Source organism: Tachypleus tridentatus, chromosome 11 (genome assembly GCF_004210375.1).
Source record: "Tachypleus tridentatus isolate NWPU-2018 chromosome 11, ASM421037v1, whole genome shotgun sequence".
Classification (NCBI taxonomy): domain Eukaryota; kingdom Metazoa; phylum Arthropoda; class Merostomata; order Xiphosura; family Limulidae; genus Tachypleus; species Tachypleus tridentatus.
In genome coordinates this window covers 79291281-79314602 of record NC_134835.1, presented here as the reverse complement: position 1 = coordinate 79314602, position 23322 = coordinate 79291281, and the positions used below count along the sequence as shown (strand labels likewise).

Genomic DNA, 23322 nt, shown 5'->3' with positions numbered 1-23322 from the left:
TTCAGAAGCCGATCTGTTTGAGCTAGTGTTAGAGTATAAACATGGTTATCCTTCATGTAGTATCTATGAAATATGGGCTCATGCTTTTATCAAATCATTACAAGAACATGAAGGGTCAATTATGTCCTAAAGGTTATCGAACCATCATTATCTAAAATGATGATTGGCAAGATAACAGACAAGAATGTTACTGGAAGACCGGACTATCTGACTGAACCATTACTATCATAATCATTTGGTGGTTATTGGAGTAGAAGAGAAACCCAAATTTGCAATTGATACACAGGGAGGTTTTAAAGCCAGTCAGAACACCTTATTAATATCATTAGATTTGAAATATGCTTATAATAAAGCCTTGTTATCCATTCTTGTCGACAAAATATATATCAGTGCAACATTTGTAAGAGGGATAAACGCTTCACCAACTACCAATAGATGCATAAGGAAGCTGACTAATCACTAATATCTATATTTCTCATCAAACTAAACCATAGATTTAGTTTACATTGACAGTCCAACCACATGTTGTATACTGACATTCTGATGTGCAGCTCCAGCACTGCTGAAAATCAAACAAATAATATGCAACTGTCCCAAATGATGCAACAGCACAGGATAATCATCAAACTTGTCAATTTTGGGCAAGTGCTATGTAGTTATCAGTGTGATCTCGGGTAGAATAAAGATCCAATGTCATAGGAATTTAATCTAGGAAAATCATCAAAGATAGACAATGTAGAAATTGGCAGCAGATGAAGTAGAAAAAGTCTCATAAACAACACGATAAAGTTACCTGTCATAACTAAAGACACTAAAAGAGTTAATTGGGCATTCACTATTTTGGAGAGAAAAATTTAAACATAAGGCTCGTGGGGCATTCAATATTCCTACAAGTAGCACAAGTATGGAACTTTAAGTCAAACTCTTATCTGGATTGCTAAGATCAATGAACAGTGAACAAACAGTGTTACCAACATAATATTTACAAGTCACTTCCAGGCAGTACTGCGTAAAATTAAGAGGGTTATTTCGCAGATGGATAACAGAGAACAAAACAACTGTGTAGTAATACCACTATATGGATGTATGTACCAGGCCATGCAAGAAAAATTTCTTTATAAAATCTAGTACAACTATACTGACAAAATATCGTGAGTAAAGCGAAAGCAGCAACTGTGGAAAGTCTTAATCGGTATTGATAAGGTTGGGTAGTTTTTGACGTTAAGTACAAAGCTACAGAATGGAATATCTGTGCTTTTCTCACTACAGGTATCGAAAGCAGATTTAAAGCGGTATAAACACAAAGAGTCACCGATAAGTCACTAGGGAGCACTAAGAGGGAATGAAACTGTTGGTAAACAAAGTTCTACGTATGATGTAGCTAGGAAAAGTAAAAAATGGCGAACTAGTAGAACAATCAGTAAGCAGCGGTAACACGAGTAGAGAAATTCTACCTTCCGAGAGGCAGCCCACTTTCACATGAGAAGTCAAAGCAACTTGAATAAACGTATTTTCGAATGGCATAATATCTGCAAAAATAATTCATCAGTAGAAGAGTTGCTGATAAAGTTTATGTCTCTAATTGTCCTGAGACCTAAAAAAAATGCTTCTAATTCAAACTAGCAAGCTAACCTAGAATTGTGTAATTTAAACATCCACGATAGGTATTCAGTAACGGTGTGACAAGCGTCTATTTTACTGACCATTACCCACATGTTCACTAAAAGTTAAGTTCTTACTTTGTCAAACCATGGTATCTAAACATGCTTGACGTGTAAAGTAAAATATTAAAAATGTATTTTTAATTAGTCACTAATTTCTTATAACGGTCTCCTTAGATTGTGTAAAAAAAGGCAATAGGGTCATTGTTTCTCTGTATTTTAGTACTAATTTTGATAAAGGCAACTCCTGTAAAAATCCTTAACAATCTTACAAAAATAAATACATGTCAATCTAACTTTGGATTAACTAAAAGTATAGCACTCACATAATTAATGGTTATTTTTTGCCGGATCTTTTCGGCTCCGAGATCCGGAAACTGTTTTGGAATTTTTAAAAAAATCTGAAGACGGAAACGCTACACTTAACTTCAAAATTGCCCTTTTACATAACAAGTCATTTCGAGGTGTGAGAGTAAACTAGTGTAACAAAACAATACGAATTCCTGTTCCTACACATAAAGGTATTTAATTTTAGAGTAAAAGAGAAAAACCTACCAAATATATTCGCGAAATTCTAAAATTTAGTTATTTAAAAAGTGCACTATGAAGTCCACTAGACTTTGATTAAAGAAGTTATTGAAAATCATAATATTAAAAATAATGTTAAAATATTATTGCCAATTAATTAAGTACTTACCTTCAGAAGTAAGCCCAGGACAAGATGTCAACTTAGCAACATCTATAATCTTCACGGCAAACTGCTGACCGGTCATCTTATGGATACAACGACGTACAACACTGAATGACCCTCTGATGGAAAATAAAAAATATTAGTACTTATTTTTTAAATAATACAAAATAATTTTTTTCATTTGGTGTTTTTATCAACTTGGACACAGTATTTTCGAAATTAATTTTAAGTTTATACTATTTAGCATAACGACTAATATGCATTTGAAAAACTTTAAAATGTACTTTAAAAATGGTATCATTAATTTAAATTTAAATTATTAATAATAATCTGTTGGTATGATATCCTCCATGCTACTTAGTACATCAAATTAATGATATAGTGATACTATTATGGGAAATCTGCCAAATATCCACATTGTACAGATAAATAGATTGAATAGATTGTTGTTTTTTTTTAATTTCGCGCAAAGCTACTAGATATATACTGATTGAATAGAAAAGTAAAAATAGCTAACAAATGCTAGGCTCTATCTTAACTAATATCTGTTCCAGGTTACAAAGCTCCTGTCTTAAAAGTTGTTAATAAATTATAGATTACGTTGTTACGTATTACTAATTCAAATAGCCCGGCATAGCCAGTTGGTGAAGGCACTCGACTCGAAATCCAAGGGTCGCGGGTTCGAATCCCCGTCACACCAAACATGCTCACCACTTCAGTCGTGGGGGTGTTATAATGTGACGGTCAATCCCACTATTCGTTGGTAAAAGAGTTAGCGGTGGGTGGTGATGACTAGCTGCTTTCCCTCTTACACTGCCAAATTAGGGACGGCGAGCGCAAATAGCCCTCGTGTAGCTTTGCACAAAATTCTAAAAAACAAACAAAATAATTTCATTCTTGATGACGAGAAACCCACTTGAAATAAAAATGTATCTCAACCTTTCGTAACTTGAAGATGAACTAGGAAGGTCGAAACGTTGTTCTTTCCTTATCAATAAAAGTGTTAATACCCATACCAGCCGTTCTGAGATACAAACCACACTATTCCAGATAACCGGAAATTTGAATTTAGAAGTTAATTAACTGTTAATATGTATCAAATTTATGGTATTTGCTTACAAGATTGATTCACACAATTTCCTTTTTTAACATAAATATATTTTAAAATACAAACACAAAAACAATACACTTTATAATAACTGTTATCAATAATACTCATTACAAATAATGGTTTACATACAAGAGTTTTACAGACTTACAAACCATACCGAATCTTATATCCGGTCTAGAACTGAATATGTTATCGACGATCCAGGTTCATGATGACCAAATTAATTCTGAGTTGACATTGTCACACCTCACTGAAGCTAGCTAGCTTGATAGGCCTCACACGGCTAAGTTTTACCGATGATGACATTTAATGTCCTCGTAGAAATTCTAACGTCCGAAGTAATTCACCGAAGTTGAACGGTCTTTAACGTTCGAAACCTATAAACGTTCGTGATCAAATTCTGCAGTTTTCCGATTAATAGGTGTTAAATTACAGTTATAGCTTCCTAGGCCTATAACACACAGACTGTAGCTGTCCAATAATATTTTTCTTCCACTGACTATTGGACTGGCTGTTTTTTATATGAATCGCGCGAGTTTGTAGGACCTTTAACAATGTTCTTGCGCATTTTCGCAAACAAATATTGATGATTCTCACTTTCAAGAATTTTCTACAAATTTCGAGAACAGGCAGGAATTGCGCAATACACAGCTAAAAATATAAGTCACATGCAAAAGAGAAAACTATACAGAAACATAAATAAGCAGTAAAATAAATGTACAGCAGTAAACCGTTACAACCTGCACTAGGAGCTTGTAAGTAAATAAAATACATGGTTTGGCTCTAAAAGCTTTGCTGTCAAAGACAGATTTCTTTCTATGTGAAAATGTATTATGAAGATTATTTTTAGTCTTATATGCTTGCAACACCAAAGAAAAAATCATTTGGGCGTGAAAATTCGACCCATTCAAAACTTTATTATAAACACTTAAAAACATTCAAGAGTTTCAAGTTCACAGTTGAAAGTTCCTTGACTACTTTCAGAAATCTTCAGGGCCCTCGAGTCCACAGTTCAGGAGTTTCAGGAGTGTTCAGGACTTTCTAGTTCACAGTTTGAAAGTTCCTCAATTAATTTCAAGAATCTTCATAACTCCCAAATCTCCAGTTTGTGAGTTTATGAGATATTTTCAGGAGATTTTAGGATATTCAAGACCACATTTTGGAGTTCTTTAGCTAATTTTAGGAGTCTTTAGGGTTCAAACACGTCTTCGGGACTCTCGCGTCTATAGCTTGGAAGTTCCTTAGTTTCAGGAGTGTTCTTGTTCCTTCCTCCCAAACACTAAATAACATCTCAAACAATAAACCAATAATTATAGCTCTGAAATGAACGAGACAAAGTGACAACGTGAGTTTGTTACGCCATTTTTATTTACAAAATATTTGCTCCTGAAGTTAACTATACAGAGATGAATTACATTTTAAAATACAAAAATCCATGTGTACAAATTAGCTTATTTCAGACCTTGTAATTGTTATTTAGAGGTTAATCAGCTTAAAAAAAAACATACATCAGTGTTCAAACACTAGGGGTGCAAGTTACCTGAAACACAGAATTACAACATGCAGACCAGAGACAATAAAATGTGCTTGTATAAAAACAGTGGCGGCGCCAGGATATTTTCGTTGGGGCTGAGGTAAACTGTGGAGGAGCTTCCCAAAATGCCATCAATATGAAGCATAGATGGTAAATTATAATAATATAAATACCAAGGTACATTTCAGAAAGGTGTGCTATTTTGAACTGCATTTTTAATACAGTTTTCATTGGAAACGCATACTCTGATTAATAATTCATTATTACAAATTAGAAATAATCTGTTCATGAAAATGTACGTATATATAAAAGGGAAAGCTCACCTAGATTCCACCCAGTTGATCTTCACAGAAAGGCTGGTTTCTTCATAAGATCACATTATTCATACAGGCCAAACTGTGATTGTGATATTGTTCTTATTATCATAAGTGTGACAAGCACCTGTTACAATAATGTAACTACTACATTACATTAAATTAGGCACTTCTAAATAGCCCAAAGACAATTTCAAAATTCATTCTAAAATTGTTTAGAAATATTATTTGGTCAGTTGACATGTAAGGTTATTATCTAATCATAAGTATAACATTAATTGGATTGCAAGTCACAATTTTAAGTGTATGCCACAATCATCAGTACAATTTTGAATGGCTGATACACAATGCAAAATGATCTCACAAAGGACACAACACCGGCTAAATGCTTCATAGTTTTGACCTATACACAATACATGCAAGCTATGTTTTACTTTTCAATAAAAGATAAATGAAATTAATGGTTAAATACCTGTGAAACCTTTGGTTTATCAAGTAAAATCCCTGATGATCTGTTGTAACTTGAAATCAACGTGTTTGTCTAATCTTCGTCAAAGCTCAAGATAGAATGGCATTAATTACACAGGGAACGGCAATACAGTACATGAGTTTCAGTGCATTCAGTACGTTGCTATGGGACGCATGACACATACTTCTGTCTTAATGAACACGTTGAGTTCTACAGATCTATGTCTCTTTGATGTTAATTGTTAAGCAACAACGATTGTGTTTTCCATATTTTACGAATATATGTAGGTAAAAATATTGGGGGGCTCAAGCCCCCCCAAGCCCCCTTGGCGCCGCCACTATATAAAAAATTATACAACTGCCGCGTAATAAACTAAGACAGTTTAAATTTAAGACAACATTTGTTGCAAATACAACTGAACTTATAATACAATTAGATTAAAAGGGAGTGTTTTCACCTTATACACAGATGATAAATCTGCCTTAAACTTTTAATATGAAATGTACAAAGAAGTGATCTTCAAATGAGTAACAACAACAACATATCACGAAGTCTAACCTATTTTTCTATAGCCGATTTTGCTTTTCTTACAGACCAGACAATAAGACAGTCGTCAAAGTGAGAAGTGCGAAACAATTTTTTGACATACGTTCATCGCAAGATACAAGTGAAATTTCCACAAAAATGATATGTTTTAGATATCAAACAAAAATTACAAACAAAGGGAACAAGTTTCAAAATTAGCCAATAAAAATTGCAAAAAATGAGTAAACTTCAAATATAAAAAATAAAGCTTAAAAAGTATTTCTTTTTACTAAAAATCTCATGACTGTTGCAACAGAAAAGCAAGGTAATTTCATTGATAACTGTATATACAAAGAAATACTTTGTGATGTAATGATAGCTCATTTTTTAAACTAAAATTTCAAGAAAATCCTTTTTACTGATGGATGGTGAACATTACTGAATGTCAAGTACATTGTTGTTGAACTGTCAGACAATTCCAGATTGGTTCAATTCCTCTCGGTGAACTCAGCAGATAGCCTGATGTGGCTTTGCTATAAGAAAACAGACACAAACAATTCCAGAAAAGGCTTTCTGTAGGAACTAGCAGTTAAATTTGCCTTTCAGGCAAGCATTTCTGCTAGTATTTAAAAACATCAAAACACACGCTGTTATATTACGAACAATCTTAGTAATACTGTCAAAAAACAAGATAAATAAAACTTGGGAATTTAAAAACCTGCAAATAGAGATCGGAAGAAAAGTAAAGAAACAAGGCCAGATATACTGCAGACATTACTTACTCAAACTACAAATACCTATTTTGACTCTGCGCTGTTACCTAGAATTACATTTGGTGGAGTTAAAATAGGGACTTGTATTTTGAGTAAATAATGTCTACAATATCTCCAGCCTTGTTTGCTTAGTTTTTTACGATTCATATTTGCAGGTTTTTAAATTCCCAATTTTTCATTTATCTTGTTTGCTGGCTTTATTATGCTCACGTATGGACAAGGAATTACTTGATATGGTAGCTAACTTTATACATTGCAATGATAATAAACATAGCTATCATGCAGTTTACACTGTTCATGATGATTTACTGTAGCTATTGACTATTTGATCGTATTAATTCGCGAAGTAAAATTATTAGCTGCAGCTGGAGATTGTCGTGAAAATTTTATTGAAAATATAGTGAGCATTTATAGTTTCTTTGCAACTATATTCTCTATGTATAATGTATAGCAATGGACAAATACATGTTTAAACTAAGACACAACCAATGATTTCTCCAAGCTCGTTCCTTTCGCTGTGGTTTCATATCTACCAGTAAAAAGCAGCCTTTTCAAATGAATTATACACGTCTAAAACATCGATTTAAATACATCTTCATGTCTTTCAAATTAATTATTATACGAATGTATGTGATAAAATTTAATGTTATGTGTATTGATATTTTTTACTTCTTCATTTCATACATAATATAGGGGTTAGCTCCTTAAAGACACCAACTGTATAGTGTACAAAGTATTGAATATTACATCAATCTAATGTTCATCTTCTAGCGGCTGGCAATTCCTGGTTCACACTGTGCATACCAGATGTTTGTAAAAAGCTAACTTCAAGAGATAATGATAATATTATTTGTACTAGAATTGCGATGTTTTTACTTAACATGAAATACAGAAAAACAAATCGACTTTTCAATTCCCCTACGACTCGGCAGTTCTTATTTCGTATTATATAAAATATTTGGATTCACTATAACAAACCATTTCAGTAGAAGGCTGGCAAAAATAATAATAATAAGAAAAATTGCATTTTTTTTGTTTTGGAATTTCGCACAAAGCTACTCAAGGGCTATCTGTGCTAGCCGTCCCTAATTTAGCAGTGTAAGATTAGAGGGAAGGCAGCTAGTCATCACCACCCACCGCCAACTCTTGGGCTACTCTTTTACCAACGAAAAGTGGGATTGACCGTCACATTATAACGCCCCCACGGCTGGGAGAGCGAGCATGTTTGGCGCGACTCGAGCGCGAACCCGCGACCCTCAGATTACGAAGCACACGCCTTAACGCGCTAGGCCATGCCAGGCCAGAAAAATTACAAACGGATCGTTTTTGAGAGAATTTTCTTTCCCTTATAAGCTTAACATGCGTGTCTTTGTGCATTTTGTATATGTGCACAACTTCAGCAGTCAATACTAAAGTATGATCAGGTGGTTTAGGCACTCAACTTGTAATCGTCAATAAAGACTAGCTCAACTTTCTGTTAATGTTTTGTACAAATCTAGGAGATACTGTTATCTAAACTTAACAACATATACTAGTAACTTCAAAATACACGCTGCCCCTTAAAAACCTCGGCGATTCTGTTATACAAAAAAAAAAAAAGATAAAATTTTGCAAAGGTCAAGTATGATGTATAGATGAATACAAGACACCATACAAAACACCTACATATCTAACCAGTAAGTACATAGTCAATATTACAAGCCTGTGGTAATTAACCGCTGTTTGGACTGTATATGACTATTCAGTTTAAATACTTTTATTGAAATATTAATTCATGCACCTAACAAGAATTCAACATTTAGTTACAGATAAAAGTTACTAATGAATGTATTTAGGTATTCATTCACTGACTGTTGTATGGTTTTATGTATTCATCTCCATATCATACTCACTTTTTGCAATTCTTTTAATACTTGTTACATTCTCTCTCTTTTTTTTAAAACAATTTCGTTGAAATAAGTTGATAAGAGAACATATGTTTTAGTGTTGTAATTCAATGGTGATATATATTGTTAATATATCAGTTTTGTTAGTTTATTCATTATACTTGTAGAATGCCCTTGGATACTGATATTATCCCATACAACTGGTTACAGTAGATTAATAATCATCACAGGCCATAAACGTCATTTCGTATGACTTAATGTTGAGAAACTTACAACAAGAAAAGAACATAAGAAATATGTATAATTGTATCATCCATATATTCATGTTAACATTTGTTTTGGCTCTGCCATCCCTACATCATTTTACATTTAAAAATGCTTTTAATTATTTTGCGACGTTTTTTTCTCTTGACTATGAAAGCGTGTAATAAAATTTAATATTATGTATATTATTTTTTGCTCTTTTTACTACTCCACATCATATATAATATAGAGGTTGACTCTCTAAGGACAAAGCATTGAGTATTCTAAATGTTATAGTTATCTAACCTTAATCAATTATTTGCTAGTAATTCCTGTTTCACCCTATACTTAAGCTTTTTTAAACAATAGCTTATTTATGTAAGAAGTCTAACTTTAAGAGGTAATGATAATATTATTTACAGTAAAATTATAATTTTTTATTTTATACTACGTATTACTACGTTTAGCGATAGCCTGTTCCCATGTACTTTTAAGAGCTTTTCTGTTGTCCTAAAGCCAATTCGAAAACTTCATATATTTTATGGCTCGGGTTGGAAAAGAAAAAAGAATGATGAACACTTTAATTCTTTGGCTAGTTGCCAGTTTTCCACTTTAACAACAGTTTCAATGATATTGAGAGTCTCCTAAGCTGTTAAACACTCTATAATGTTAATTAGGTGCTAAAAAAACACAAAAAGACAAGCTCAACTTTTGCAGTTATTTGTATGTATAATACAGTAATATACTGAATTCGTCAGAATTTTTTTTCGCCCCATCCTTACACACTAAGCACAGTAATCTCGAACACAGTAGTGGGCCCGGCATAGCTAGATAGCTAGGGTGCTCGGACTCGTAATCTGAGGGTCGCGGGTTCGAATCCCCGTCACACAAAACATGGTCGCCCTTTCAGCCGTGGGTACGTTATAATGTTACGATCAATCCCACAATTACTTGGTAAAATAGTAGCTCAAGAGTTGGTGGTGGGTGGTGATGAGTAGCTGCCTTCCCTCTAGCTACACGAGGGCTATCTGCGCTAGCCGTCCCTAATTTAGCAGTGTAAGATTACTAGTCAAACGCCTTAACCCACTTGGCCATGCCGGGCCATACGTGTATGAAATACTATTTACATTACGAGGCGTAATTTCCTAATCTATAAGTATCGATTATGAAAGTAAAATTTCAGTGATTATTCTTATCGCAACGTTTAACGAGATTTTATTATTAATATTATTATTAAACAAGTAGCCATAATGGATTGATTAATTTTAATACGTATTTATTTTATTAGATAATTCACGAGCTTTGGGAGAGTATTTGTGAACTTATTAAATCTCGAAGTTATTGTAAATGTGATAACACATTGTTTTTTAACTTGAGCGGTGTCTCTCCCAGAGAGCGTTTAAACATTTAGGAGGTTATATTTATTAAAAGTAACCCAAAATAATCTACCATTATTGCCTTATAATTTTCATTTTAATTAAATATTTTAATGGTCTAATAAGTTATTAAAGGGGGCGTGACCGCTCATTGTTTGCCGAAGGGGACGCTGTTGCAAGACAGTTTGGGATACACTGATAACATGAGATACTGCTCGGGTACACTGTATTGCTATACACAAACAAACAAACAATTAATGGACATTCAGAATTTCTAGTATCACATCTATGAAAAAATCGCCTTATAATTTAACATTAATCACTATCATCTAACTCCGCCATTTGAACAATCATGTGATCTGAAGTGTAAATTACTGGTCATTTATCATGTGTTACATAATTAAAACTGGACCATAGATTAGTTTATCGAGGATTTATCAGCTCACTTATCTCTTATTTTAATTTTTAATTCTTGTTTGTTTCTTAGAACCTGCTGATTATACGCATTTTTTGACTGCTGAAACAGTTATTTACCAAAGAAAAAAGGATACTTATAGAAAAGAAACAGGAGTACAGTTAAAACAAGATGGATTACACGTAGTGGAAGCTCGTAATTAATGCTGTTTAATCCCAACCCTAAAAATATAAAACAATATAAGAGGCACTTACTTTAGGCGTCTGAATTTACTTACACATGGGGTTGGAGTCACTGGTCCTTTCATAGCTATAAACACGCTGGTAACCACAAACCGTCGTCATGCCAGACAAGACTTAACTAATTGTTTTCATTGGTTGTTTTTAAATCTGTATTCTGTCGACTCCATTAACTGTGCAATCAGCCTCAAAATCCTTGTTAAGCCCGGAAAGAGGGTTTGACTTTCCTTGACTGTTTGTACACAGAAACGGTAGAAACAAAAATAGCTGAGAGGCACAAAATCGCAACGAGGTGTCACATCGATAAATGACATAAAGCAAGAGAAGGAAGTTTTTAAGCCGCGTGCTAGAAAAGACGCAGTTTTTAAAAACGCTCAAAATAAACAAAATATAGACAGTCATATAACAAAAAAAGAATTGGTTCATTTCTTTAACATATTTCAAAAAGCGTGGTCTCTTTTATCGCCTCCGACGAATCGCTACTGATTAGATCTTCACCGAACTCTACTGTAATCGAGCTTGAATGGAACGCTGTTGAGAGAGATGCTGCATTCAGTCAAGTTGCTCCAGACAGCAAAGATTTCATGGAAACAAATATTTCTGAGGAATGGTTGGGAACATCTCAGTATCAGGCTACTCTTGATGACCATACACCACAATAAAGTGAAACACCGTTAACTTTGAAATGTCAAAGGTTCAGTTTCAAGTGTACGTTGAATGGTCACCATAATTACAATTACAGATCATATAGTAAGTTATTAGATTTTTTATTTGCATAAAAAATAAACTGAAAAATGATGAATGACTGTCTTGTCAGAACTAGAATATTTTTTAACTTAGAATTATATTACAACTTTTCTTGCAGTATCCGCTAGAACAGGAGACAAAGTTGATGCATATGTTTATGTCATAACTTTAGTTTTAGTTTTGTATTTTAGGGATTTTGTACTTTTTGTGAGTAAATATTATGGTTCAAACAGCTAATTCCTTTAATTCCAAACATAACCCACTGGTCTATCGCCAATATAGTTGTTGTCTAATGATCGGTAGTTTGTATGAACTTACATCATAACATAACTGTTTATAATTTCTAAAAAAATTTTTCTTTAGTGTCACTGTGTTTGTTAAAAATAATTATTAGTCTTACTGTAATGCAATATCAAACGAGCTACCGATGTATACATCATGTTTCACCAGTATAAACATTATGTACCACTGTTATCTGATTAGTCTGCTGTATAATACTGATCACCTCACACTCTTACAAGAAGATAAAGCTGCAAGTTAAGACAACATTTTTTGTGATAGGCATAGCTTTTAGAAATGAAGTGTTTCCAGGGTTGTTTGAAACACTGAAATCAGAATTTGACCATAGATCAAAAATCAAACATAGCATAGTAGTAACTGTAAAGTAGTGATTCTAACTTGTATCCAGTCTAAGTTAAAGTTTTATTTGACAATAGTTCATGTGTTCTTCATTTACAGTTTACTTTTATTTTCGTTACAACTATCGCGAGTTTCTTTCTTTTCTTTGCCTTTCTATCAATTTTCTTTGTGCCTGTAAAAGCTTGAAATAGAAAAGTTTGATTTAATTTACCGGAAATTCACATTTGGTGCTGTCCCTCAGTGGGTTAGCGGCATGGTTACAGAGTCCCAGTGGAGGGCAGAGCGTAGACAGCTTATCGTGTAGTTTCACACTTAAAAGAAACAAACTCACAAAACAAAAAACTTCGTTCTTTCGCTGTAAATTCTACCAGCAAAATCCTTCTTATTCTCCCATATCAAGGAAAGGCTCACTGTCTCCCTAACTGAAGTACAAGAAAAACGAAAAACCATTACGAATTTACAACTTTTGTTTCTTTGCTTTCGTGAAATCACACGCAACGGCTACGAACTACGGATTGGTGGTTGCAAAACATTACCCTAGAAGACAACTGTCCTTAGTCTGAAATACCACAGAAGTGATACAGAAGTGTAAAATAAAATATTTGTTTTATTGATTTTGAAATTCGCGCAAAGATACAGAGAGCTGTTTGAGCTAGCTATCTCTAATTTCGCAGTGAAAGGCTAGATGGAAGGCAGCTAGCCATCACTATCCACCGCCAACTCTTGGGCTACTCTTTTTACCAACGAATAGTGGGACTCACTCTTTAGTTATAACGTCTAAGGGGTGAAAGGGCAAGCATGTTTGATGGGACGAGGATCTGAACCCGCGACCCTAAGATTACGAGTTGCAGCGCACTAATCTGGCCATGCCGGGCCTATTAAAAAAAAAAAAAGATCCAGTGAGGATTCATACTTCAAATTTAATATTTAATCACATATTTCATACACACAGTTGGTAATTATATTGTTTTTTTAAATTTTACGAAAAAATATAGAACTGAAAAATATATATAAATGGAAGTGTTAGTTAAAAAAAAATGCGTCGTTAACTTTAGACTAGTTTCAATTTATATTTATTATCGACCAAAATAAAATTAGGAGGAAAGCTAAAATGGATTGTAGACTATCGTTGAATTTGAGGTTTTGGTATAAAAAACAAAACTTGTGCGTTTTATTTTACTGAAAATGGTATATATATATTACAGTTTATGAATTAAGATGAGCAGCAGGTAGAAACGGTGTGCTCCGGATTTCAGAGTCATACGAGAGAGCCTTTTTCAATGAAAACTACAAGTGTCTGGCATGGACTGATGATTAGGGCGCTCGATTCGCAGTTTGCTGGTCGCGGGTCCCGTCATCTAATATGCTCTATTTCTCAGTTGCGAAGGCATAATAATATGACGGTTAATCCTACTTTCTGTTGGTAATGAATAGCCTTAGAGAGCTAGTGGTAGCTGGTGCTAGTTAGCTTTCTTCCCTCTAGTATATTACTTCAAAATTAGAGACAATTAATACAGATACCCTTCGAGTAGCCTTGCTCAAAATTCAACAAACAAACTATTGTCGAGAGGCATGATTTCACATAGTTGCACGTGACGACAAGGACCGTAACGACGTGGCGAGGTTCCGAAATTCGTTTTTTTTTATCACATAATGCTGATCCCGTCACTCACTGTTCGATTCTGCCAACGTTTCCATCTTGGTGCCCACCGTGAAAGTTACAACTACATACAAGACTACGTCTACGATGAGTATTTATGACTTGATTAGGGTGTAAAATATTTTTCTTTGATTCCAAATAAGTCAGGTATACTCCACCTTAAAAAGAACTAAAAATATTACAATTAGGTAATAACATATCTGCAAATAACCGAAGTAAAAAAAATGTGACTTGGAAGAGTAGGGTTAACAAACGGGGATTATATTACCTAATATTAAATCATGGAATGACTGTGGCAAAATTCTATATTCAGTTACTTCTTCCAGAAGTATTTGTTATTAAACGGTACATAATTAAGCACAAAGCTACACAATGACTATCTGTACTCTGTCCACCACGGGTATCGAAACCCAATTTCTAGTGTTCTAAGTCCGCAGACACACGGTTATGCCACTGTGAGATACGGTTCTACGAGTGGCACCACTATACGCTATTTGTACAGACTAACGAAGTTTCTTGAATAAACGACGTTTTCAATTTGCCATGCATTCGATATTGTAACAGAAACACATTTGTACTTAAAAGCCTCACAACAAGGATTGAAGTTTTGAAATAAACCTGTACGAACAGTAGTAAAATGAAAAGTCGTTTCTAGTTATTATTTAGTAGTCAGTAATTCATATAACAAGAAACTACGCTACGTACCCTCTTAAGATAACGAACATCACTCGTGTAATTAGACATTCCTTTATCAAGCAACCAAACATGACTTATTAATTCCTCTGGGAAATCATTGCACATTATTGGAAACTCCAAAACAGACAATTAATTAAAAGTTTGACTATTCAAGTTTTCATCAGTGCCGGTAATAATATTTTTCTATTCACATGTTTAATGCAGTAAAGTCAATGGTCGACAAATGCCTAAGAGAACAAAAGGTTTAAATTTATGTCATCTTTAACGCAGTCTGACGTTTGTTAGAACTATTCGCCTACGTGACTTACTCAGTCTTATTATCGAGTCCTATATACTCCGATGATGAAGAGAAAACTTTTAAAAAAGAATAACTCCGCTCTTAGAACCTCGTGAAGTGATTTGATTAAATGGAAAAGGTTTTATAACTTAACCGTAATTAAAATAACCACGATTTTCCTGCAGTCCCATACATCTGTGTTTGATTTACACTGTTCACATTTTAAAACACATTTCCTTTTTGTCATATATCTATTCTCAATGTTAAATACTTGTTACTTTCACATAAACACCTCATTGCTGTACGCACGCAGGTGTATACTACAACGAAATGTACAATGCAGCTCACAAATAACTACATTTTCAATGGCTAGTCAATGTTGTTCTGAATTGCTAGTTCTCATGAAAAACTGCAGGTGACGAAAGTGAAGTTCTTTAAAGCTGGAATTAACGACTTCATATTCTCTCATAAGAAGGTTACATATTTGCATAGAGAATCTCAACTTTTCTTGAAATGGTAGAAACTTGGTACAGCTATAAATTTTAATTCTCATTTTCTCATGGTTTAGGCTTTGTTAGTTAAAGTTCTCTAGTGTATTTCGCTTTATAATATACAACATGAGTTCTAGATCTATCCGGGTGGGGGAGCATTAAAATATATTTCAAAATGAAAGATTAAACACGTAGCTACTCAAAACATTATGAATGCATTCAAAACATCGTACTACTGGCGAACGTATATGATGGAGTGGATTATTAATGTTTATTTACATTAAATATCGTTATTAATCACGGCAGTGTGTAGTATGTAGAGATAAGCCTGGAAAAAATGGTCGTCGCACGTAATGCCAATCATCGTCTCAAATCTCTCTTAAAACAATCTACTGTAAGAGACTTTTATATACACTTAATTTAGGCTTTCGAGGTTTTTAAAACCTATTAAGATATTCAGTTTAGCCAAAAATTATCTCCAAAGTGAGTTGGTAAGAGTCAAATGTTCTGGTTATTCTGATTCTGGCATTAGAAGGGTTAGCTCACCAATGTTTGAAGTTAAAATGTATGGTGTTTCATTAACTTCAACACATAATGTTCTTCAAGACAACTCATCACACCAGGCTAAAACTGCTGCCTTTATAGTGAATGCCTATAATTATAATTTATATTAAAAAATAATAATAATTAAAAATACAGATGATGTAGGATGGCAATGTTAAAAAAGTACAGAAACAAGGCACGGATAAATACACAAAACCATACAAAAATTCTTACATAAGCAACCACTGAGTGAATGTTACAAGCTTATCTACTGATAATACGGGGTTCAATCTTGTAAATCAATACCCGACCCTTTACTCTGAATCCTACTATATAATTAATAATCAAAAATGTAACAAGTAACAAGGAAGCAACTACAAATAAAACATTAAAATATCGAAGATGGAGGTCAACAGCGGATCTACTGACAACACGGGGTTCAATCTTGTAAATCAATACCCGACCCTTTACTCTGAATCCTACTGTATAATTACTAATACCATGCGGCTCACGAAGTAAACACCTTATCCACTGAAGGAAATAAATCAGTGGAAGATCTAATCACACTATGAAACTAAATAAATAAATTTCGTATCAACTAGATACCATGTGGCTCAATAAATAATTGATAGATTTTCAGATTGCCACAAAATAAATTAATAAAAAATTATGTAAATATATCCCCTTATCAATATATGAAGTGACAGAATAAATCAATACAGAAGTATATAGACGAGTCCCCTTATAAATATATGGAGTGACAGAATAAATCAATACAGAAGTATATAGACGAGTCCCCTTATAAATATATAGAGTGACAGAATAAATCAATACAAAAGTATATAGACAAGTCCCCTTATAAATATATGGAGTGAAAGAATAAATCAATACAGATGTATATAGACATCCTGTTATCACTATATGCTTTCTACAATTTAATGGACACATTAATCAAACATTGGAGTACAAATATGTTTCAATAAGACGTCTTACATTACCTGATCTACCAATAACTTATAGTGGTCATTTCAGATATTATCAATCTGTATTATAAGTCTGTCATCAACGCGTTGACATGCTACGCTATATTACAGCATGCATGTAAAATAAAATAAGTTATTTAGGCAAATGGCTAATGGATTTTTTATCGCTCTAGGAGTCGTTGTACATTATCTAAATGTATTTGATCCAGATCCTTCATCACGTGCCTTCTATGTACAGAAGCACGTTAGTTTACGTTCATAATAAGTAAAATATATTTTATCCTTTTAATCAAGACAAGTGGAAGAACTAGATTAAACATTATTATGTATCGAAGTAGTTATTTTATGCCTTGTTCTAGTTTGTTGTTGTTGTTTTTAAATGTTACATTAGACCAGAAGAGAGAGAACCTTGTTGTAAACCTAAAGCCACTCTCATAAATTTTGTTTATTCACCAAACACAGGATATAAATATAACTACGTATAGTTCGTCAAAAGTTACGGGGCAAGTTACGGATACTACCCCCACCTTATAGTATACCTTAATCTCACATTTTAATACTAACTAATAAATAAATTTTGCGAATTCAAGCTTGATTAACGAAGAGGGAGAAAAGTGCGCGAGGCAGTCAAATGTCAGTAAATTCCTTCCCGAGACAATTAAAATTAAAATCACTCATGAAATGAATTCGTGGCATATTCAAATAATGGCTTTTATGTCATGTCCCTTATCAACAAAAGTAAAATTTGATATTTTTGTAGTATACGTACTGAAGTATGAAATAAAATGTATGGACAACAAAACTGGAAAAAATATTTAATGATTTCTTTAAAAGCTTCTGTTGATTAGAGGTATTTTCTCATTAAAAACGTTGGTGATATAACAGAAAATAGTTTAATTCAGATATGATTTAAGTTTAAAACTGAACAGATATTTTGTAATGCACTTGTCTCTAGGCTAAGTGATCTCAAACTTCCTCATTATTTGAGACTTATTATATGACACTCACTACACTTAAGGTTTCACCCCGTCACTTAAATCGTAACGGACAAACAGTAATCGAACTATTCTATCTGGATAAATGAATTTTGGTTTTTATGACTCCTATTTCGAGAAATCAAGCATGACGTAACACACACACTGGCTTTTATATAGATTAGATATTTTATATATATATAAAACTAAAATTTTTTGTTTGTTTGCTTGTTTGCCCGCTGCTACACTGCGTATGTCACATTCCTCTCACGTGAAGATGCGCAAAACGACATTTTTTGTTAATATAAACGTTTATCATCTGCTATCAAACCAATAATAATATTGTGAACATATACATTAAATGAATAAATTCTACACAGACTTGGCTTTTTGTGTTGATAAATTTGAGTTAACATTTAATTTAGAATATGGCATTATAGACCTATTTAGTTATAGTTATGAGAAAACAATCTGCGTTTAGCCCATAAAATAAAATTATGCCGCCTGCTCTAAAATAGAATATGTGAAAAGAGTAAGGCTTAATTTATAACACCTTTTTAGAACGACATGTTTACATATTATACAGTATTTAGCTAGCATTGCTGAATAACTTCAGGCATTCTAAACGAACACAACGACGGTCAATTCTGCATTTGATGGTATTATAAAAAACGTGAGAAGAGTGAGGACGCAAAAGGCTGAGAACCAGAAGAAAAGTTAAAACTGAACTCATGCAACTATTAGCTGCTAAAATCATTCACTTGGTCAAATTTTACCCCATTGTATTAGATTATACTTCGAATATCAGTGGCAGAGAACAGATAACAATGGTTGTTTGATTCGTCAAAGGAGTCTGATAAAGTTGAAATCAGAGAAAAATTTATGAGATTCATTTAAGCCAAAGACAACTGAAAATGGCTTGACAACGCTGTAACTGCAAAAGCTTCAAGAATTTGGGCTCAATCTTGAAAAGCAATGGTACGATAACTAGATAAATATGAAAGGCCAAAAACAACAGATATATTTAGTCCACCCGCTACGCTGAGTTCACCCATTAAATCTTGTTGTTCACAACGCTGTCTTGAAACTACCTTTTCTGTTGCCATTACAATTGTATTTTTTTTCTTTCTGTGTTTACAAACAGATGGAATGTTCTTAACTACACTAACTGTCAAGTCATTCCCCAACACCGAGTGCGAGAGAAGACTAGAAGGTGTGCATGCCGTTCATTTCCAGCTTAAGGGGAATGTGATGCTAATAATGTACATCTAAGCTATGAAGCCTCATTTTCTGATATTGTATCACTATTTGTCATGACGTGATTTTTCAAGAGTAAAACAACAGAAAGTCCTCACTCGAACTTAACATTTTCACTCCTAATTTAAAAAAAAAAATCCTCTAGAAATTATTCGATATGGTTATTCCATTTATAAGTGTCCCAACAGATCCAAAAGCAATTGCGAGTAAGATGGAGACAGGTCTGAATTTTCAACTAGAAAATGATATTCGTCAAAAACTAAATAAATATATGTGTGAATATGAAGGAAAGGATGAGTCTACTGAAAACCATTTTAATAGTTCAAAATATTTTTGAAACTGCCATCCAGTCACTGCAAGAAAAAATAATGAAATTAAAACAGCACAATGATCTATTTCTGTTCCTGTAAAGTTTTAAAAATGTGAGTGCAAATTTTTACAAAATTACAAACAAACAACTCTGATCAAGAACCTCGTCTGAGAAACGTTAATACATCGGAGCTCTTAATAAACTCAAAACGTTGTTAGCAATCATCCGGCCAGGGGCGATCCTAGCCAATATAACAATATAGTATCTGGTAGAGAATGAAATCACATAAGAGGATATCCTCATATTTTACTTAAGATGACGAAGTACCTTTCTACCTATACACTGACCTATCTATGTTTGTTTGTTCACAAAACAAAATATTTTTCTTCACTCAGTTATTTCCTTAAACTATCTAGTTAGGCATCACCAAATCTTATGGAGTTTACTTTTTTATATTATTTATCAATCTTTATTATCCTGTCACTGGAGTAGTTCGAATAGATGATTGAAAGAACCTGCTAATGGTTTCATCCTCTGATGATACAATTGGAAGTGATATCAGGCTCGTCAACATGTTGTTCTGGCAAAGTCTTCCCCGAAGATATGTGCTGTTCTTCTACTAATGCACTTCCAAAATAAATGATAAAAGTGGATGACCTTTAGCTTGAACTGTCTATCTTTCTTATTCTTCTCTGTTGCTTTTTATGTGTATTTTGTTGCGTGCATGTTTTCTTAAAGTAAAGCCACACTGGGCTATCTGCTGTGTCAACTGCGGGGAATCAAACCCCTGATTTTATTGTTGTAACTCCGAAGATTTACAGCTGTCCCAGGGAAGACGTTGTTTTTTAAGTTGATTGTCTTTATTATCTTGTGCTCCTCTTGAAAGGTTGACCTCTGGTACTGTAACTGTCGTGTATTTCAAGTGGATTTCTTCATCGCAAACTGTGAAACTATTTGATGCGAGTCTAATTTTAGATCTGTGTTTCGACATGAAGTCAATGCTAACATGCACTCTTTCTCAACATAAATTACCAGCACATGCATGTAGAGAAGCTTCCCATGGTAAAAGTCACTTACAATTTTCATTTATCTGGAACTTCGCAACTGCTTGTTGTTAATATAAATCCACCTTCTTGTTTCATATCAGGAAGCAATTCCCTAGATTTTATTTCTATATCAGTTTCAATAACGGTATTCATAGAACTGATGTCAACTGACATGGTTAAGGCTTCATATAAACGAATATATTCACTAGTGACTGGATTTATTTAAATAACGGACTTCTTATTTCGATGAATATTGAAGAAAATAGAGTATTCAAATTCTAAGGATACTGTTTCCTTAACTTGTATTCAATATTTAACTCATCACAGTCTCAGATACAGTGTCCAAGTTGTACATATTAATAGCAGTTTATTTTTTCTACCCTCCTTTGGGAGCAGTTTCTATTCCTTAAAGATTTTTGTCTGGTAATTTGCCCTTTTAATTGCATTTGAAACACTTTCTCCCGATGTTTATATATATATTCTGAGTAAATAGTAGTGAAATTCTTGAGTTTATCTAAGCTTCCATCAAATATACCTGGTGTTTTTACACTGTTTGATTTTACAATTTCGTAATTCTTGGATGGTAATTTTAGTTGTTTATCTGTGGCATGAATTAATTCCAATTCTATTTACAATTAAGCAGTTTTTTTAACTTGTTTAAGTTTTATTTACAGATAATAATCCACCAAATCACCTATTAATTGGTCATGTGCCAAACAATCCATCATTTCATGTGCAGCGTACTGGATGAAAAAAAAAATTGAGTATATATCTCTACATTTTCAGCAATTTCCGCTAGGATCTTGTCCTTTTTTCTTACCCAGCTCCTAATCTTTGCTTTAGAAACTTCCTCCTGGTGTACCACTCTAACTGTATTTCATAAGCCAAAATTGCTGGTGGTTGTCACAGCTCTCTGTTGGAACGTTCTTTAATATTGTTCAAGGCTGACCTTTTTACATGTGCAGCAAAATGAAAAACTTGGTTTTCGTTCTTCACTATTCTTTCCATTCACTTTGAAAATTATTTCAAATTGGGCATAATATGTCTCCCATATTGCTTTTCTGTCAAATGTGTGGTTTTCAGATTGTGGACTTTACTGAAATGTCTCGCTATATTCCATAAATTGATGAAGTATATGTGTATTTGGAGTTGACCAAAAAACGTTCTTCAATAACAGGTAAAATAGCAATAGTTACTGTATTCAACATTTGCGCATAGGCGTAGCTTCAAAACCTGCGTTAGAAACACAAAATCTCCACTGACTTGGCAACTCTTTATTATCCACACTTCATCATCACATACCTAAGCCTAATACCGATAGCAGTGAACTATCCAACAATAACTTACACAACTTCGACTTATTTATTGGCTTAGTTCCCCGACTTATACAATAATCATCACAATAGTCCATCTACTATAACCTTTCTCAAACTGTCATAAATTTCTAGAGGAATTTCCAGGCATTAGGCCACGCGTTTATCACATGACGTTATACTCCTACCAGCCGAACAACAATACAAATTTCAAGAAACATCTATTGGAGCAGGCCACTTGTTTTTCATAATTATACGAGCTAGAAAATTACTTTTACAAGTGCAGCTCCATATATTAAATATATATATTAAAGTGAGCAAAAAAATTCTTTGATAGATTGTTTAGACACAGTATTCACGATGAAACTTTGTAGAATGAACAGCAATTGCCATCTCTACAAGTGTAGAGAACGACATGAAGACGAAAGGTGGAAGACTTTCGAAACGCCGTCCTCCACACCTGTGTCTCCACAACAGGCAGTTGCCGTCCATTCTACAAAGTTTCATGGAGAAAAAATATACTTTTTGTAACGGTAGGTCAAGTACACTATGTATGTATCATTTTATTTCAGAAATTTTGTATAAGTATAGGATGTTGGTTGTAATTTGTAAGACACGTTTATGTGAAGTTTCATTTCATTCTGAACTGGGACAGCGGTAAGCGGTAACACTGAAATCCGACATATGGTTCCCCACGGTAGACACAGCAGATAGTCCAAATAAATACAGTAAATATTTCTGAACTGTAAGATATAATAATAAATAATGTTTTGGCAGTTTACTTAATACTACAGACTGGGCTCAATCTTTGCTAGTACGTCAAGCACTTCACGAAACGGAACTACTTTTGTCAGTAGAAGATACTCACTCCGTAAAGTGTATTTCTACATCATACATCAAAAACAGCTTTAGTGTTACTTCAGGGTTAAACAAATTAAAAGTTAATTTCTACTGATTTGTTTGTTTAATTGTGAATCTCATCATCTAAGTATATCAAGAGCACGCATTCTGTAAAAGGAAAAACAGAAAGAAAGAAAAGAGAAAATCATAACAAAACTCCGATATTTGAGAATGCAACATTCATTTCTAAGTCATACCCTACCCTCACCCACAGAAGTAAAGTTCATCAGGACCACAAATCGATATGTT

General features: G+C 33.6%; 1 protein-coding gene across 1 annotated transcript in view; it reads right to left on the bottom strand.

Moving 5' to 3' along the window:
• Positions 1-23322, bottom strand: part of LOC143232564 (peripheral plasma membrane protein CASK-like) — a 236809-nt gene that overhangs the window by 154038 nt on the left and 59449 nt on the right. The window contains exon 2 of the mRNA XM_076468137.1: positions 2359-2471. Within this exon, the coding sequence (XP_076324252.1) occupies positions 2359-2471 (113 nt within the window). The remainder of the gene's footprint in view (positions 1-2358; positions 2472-23322) is intronic.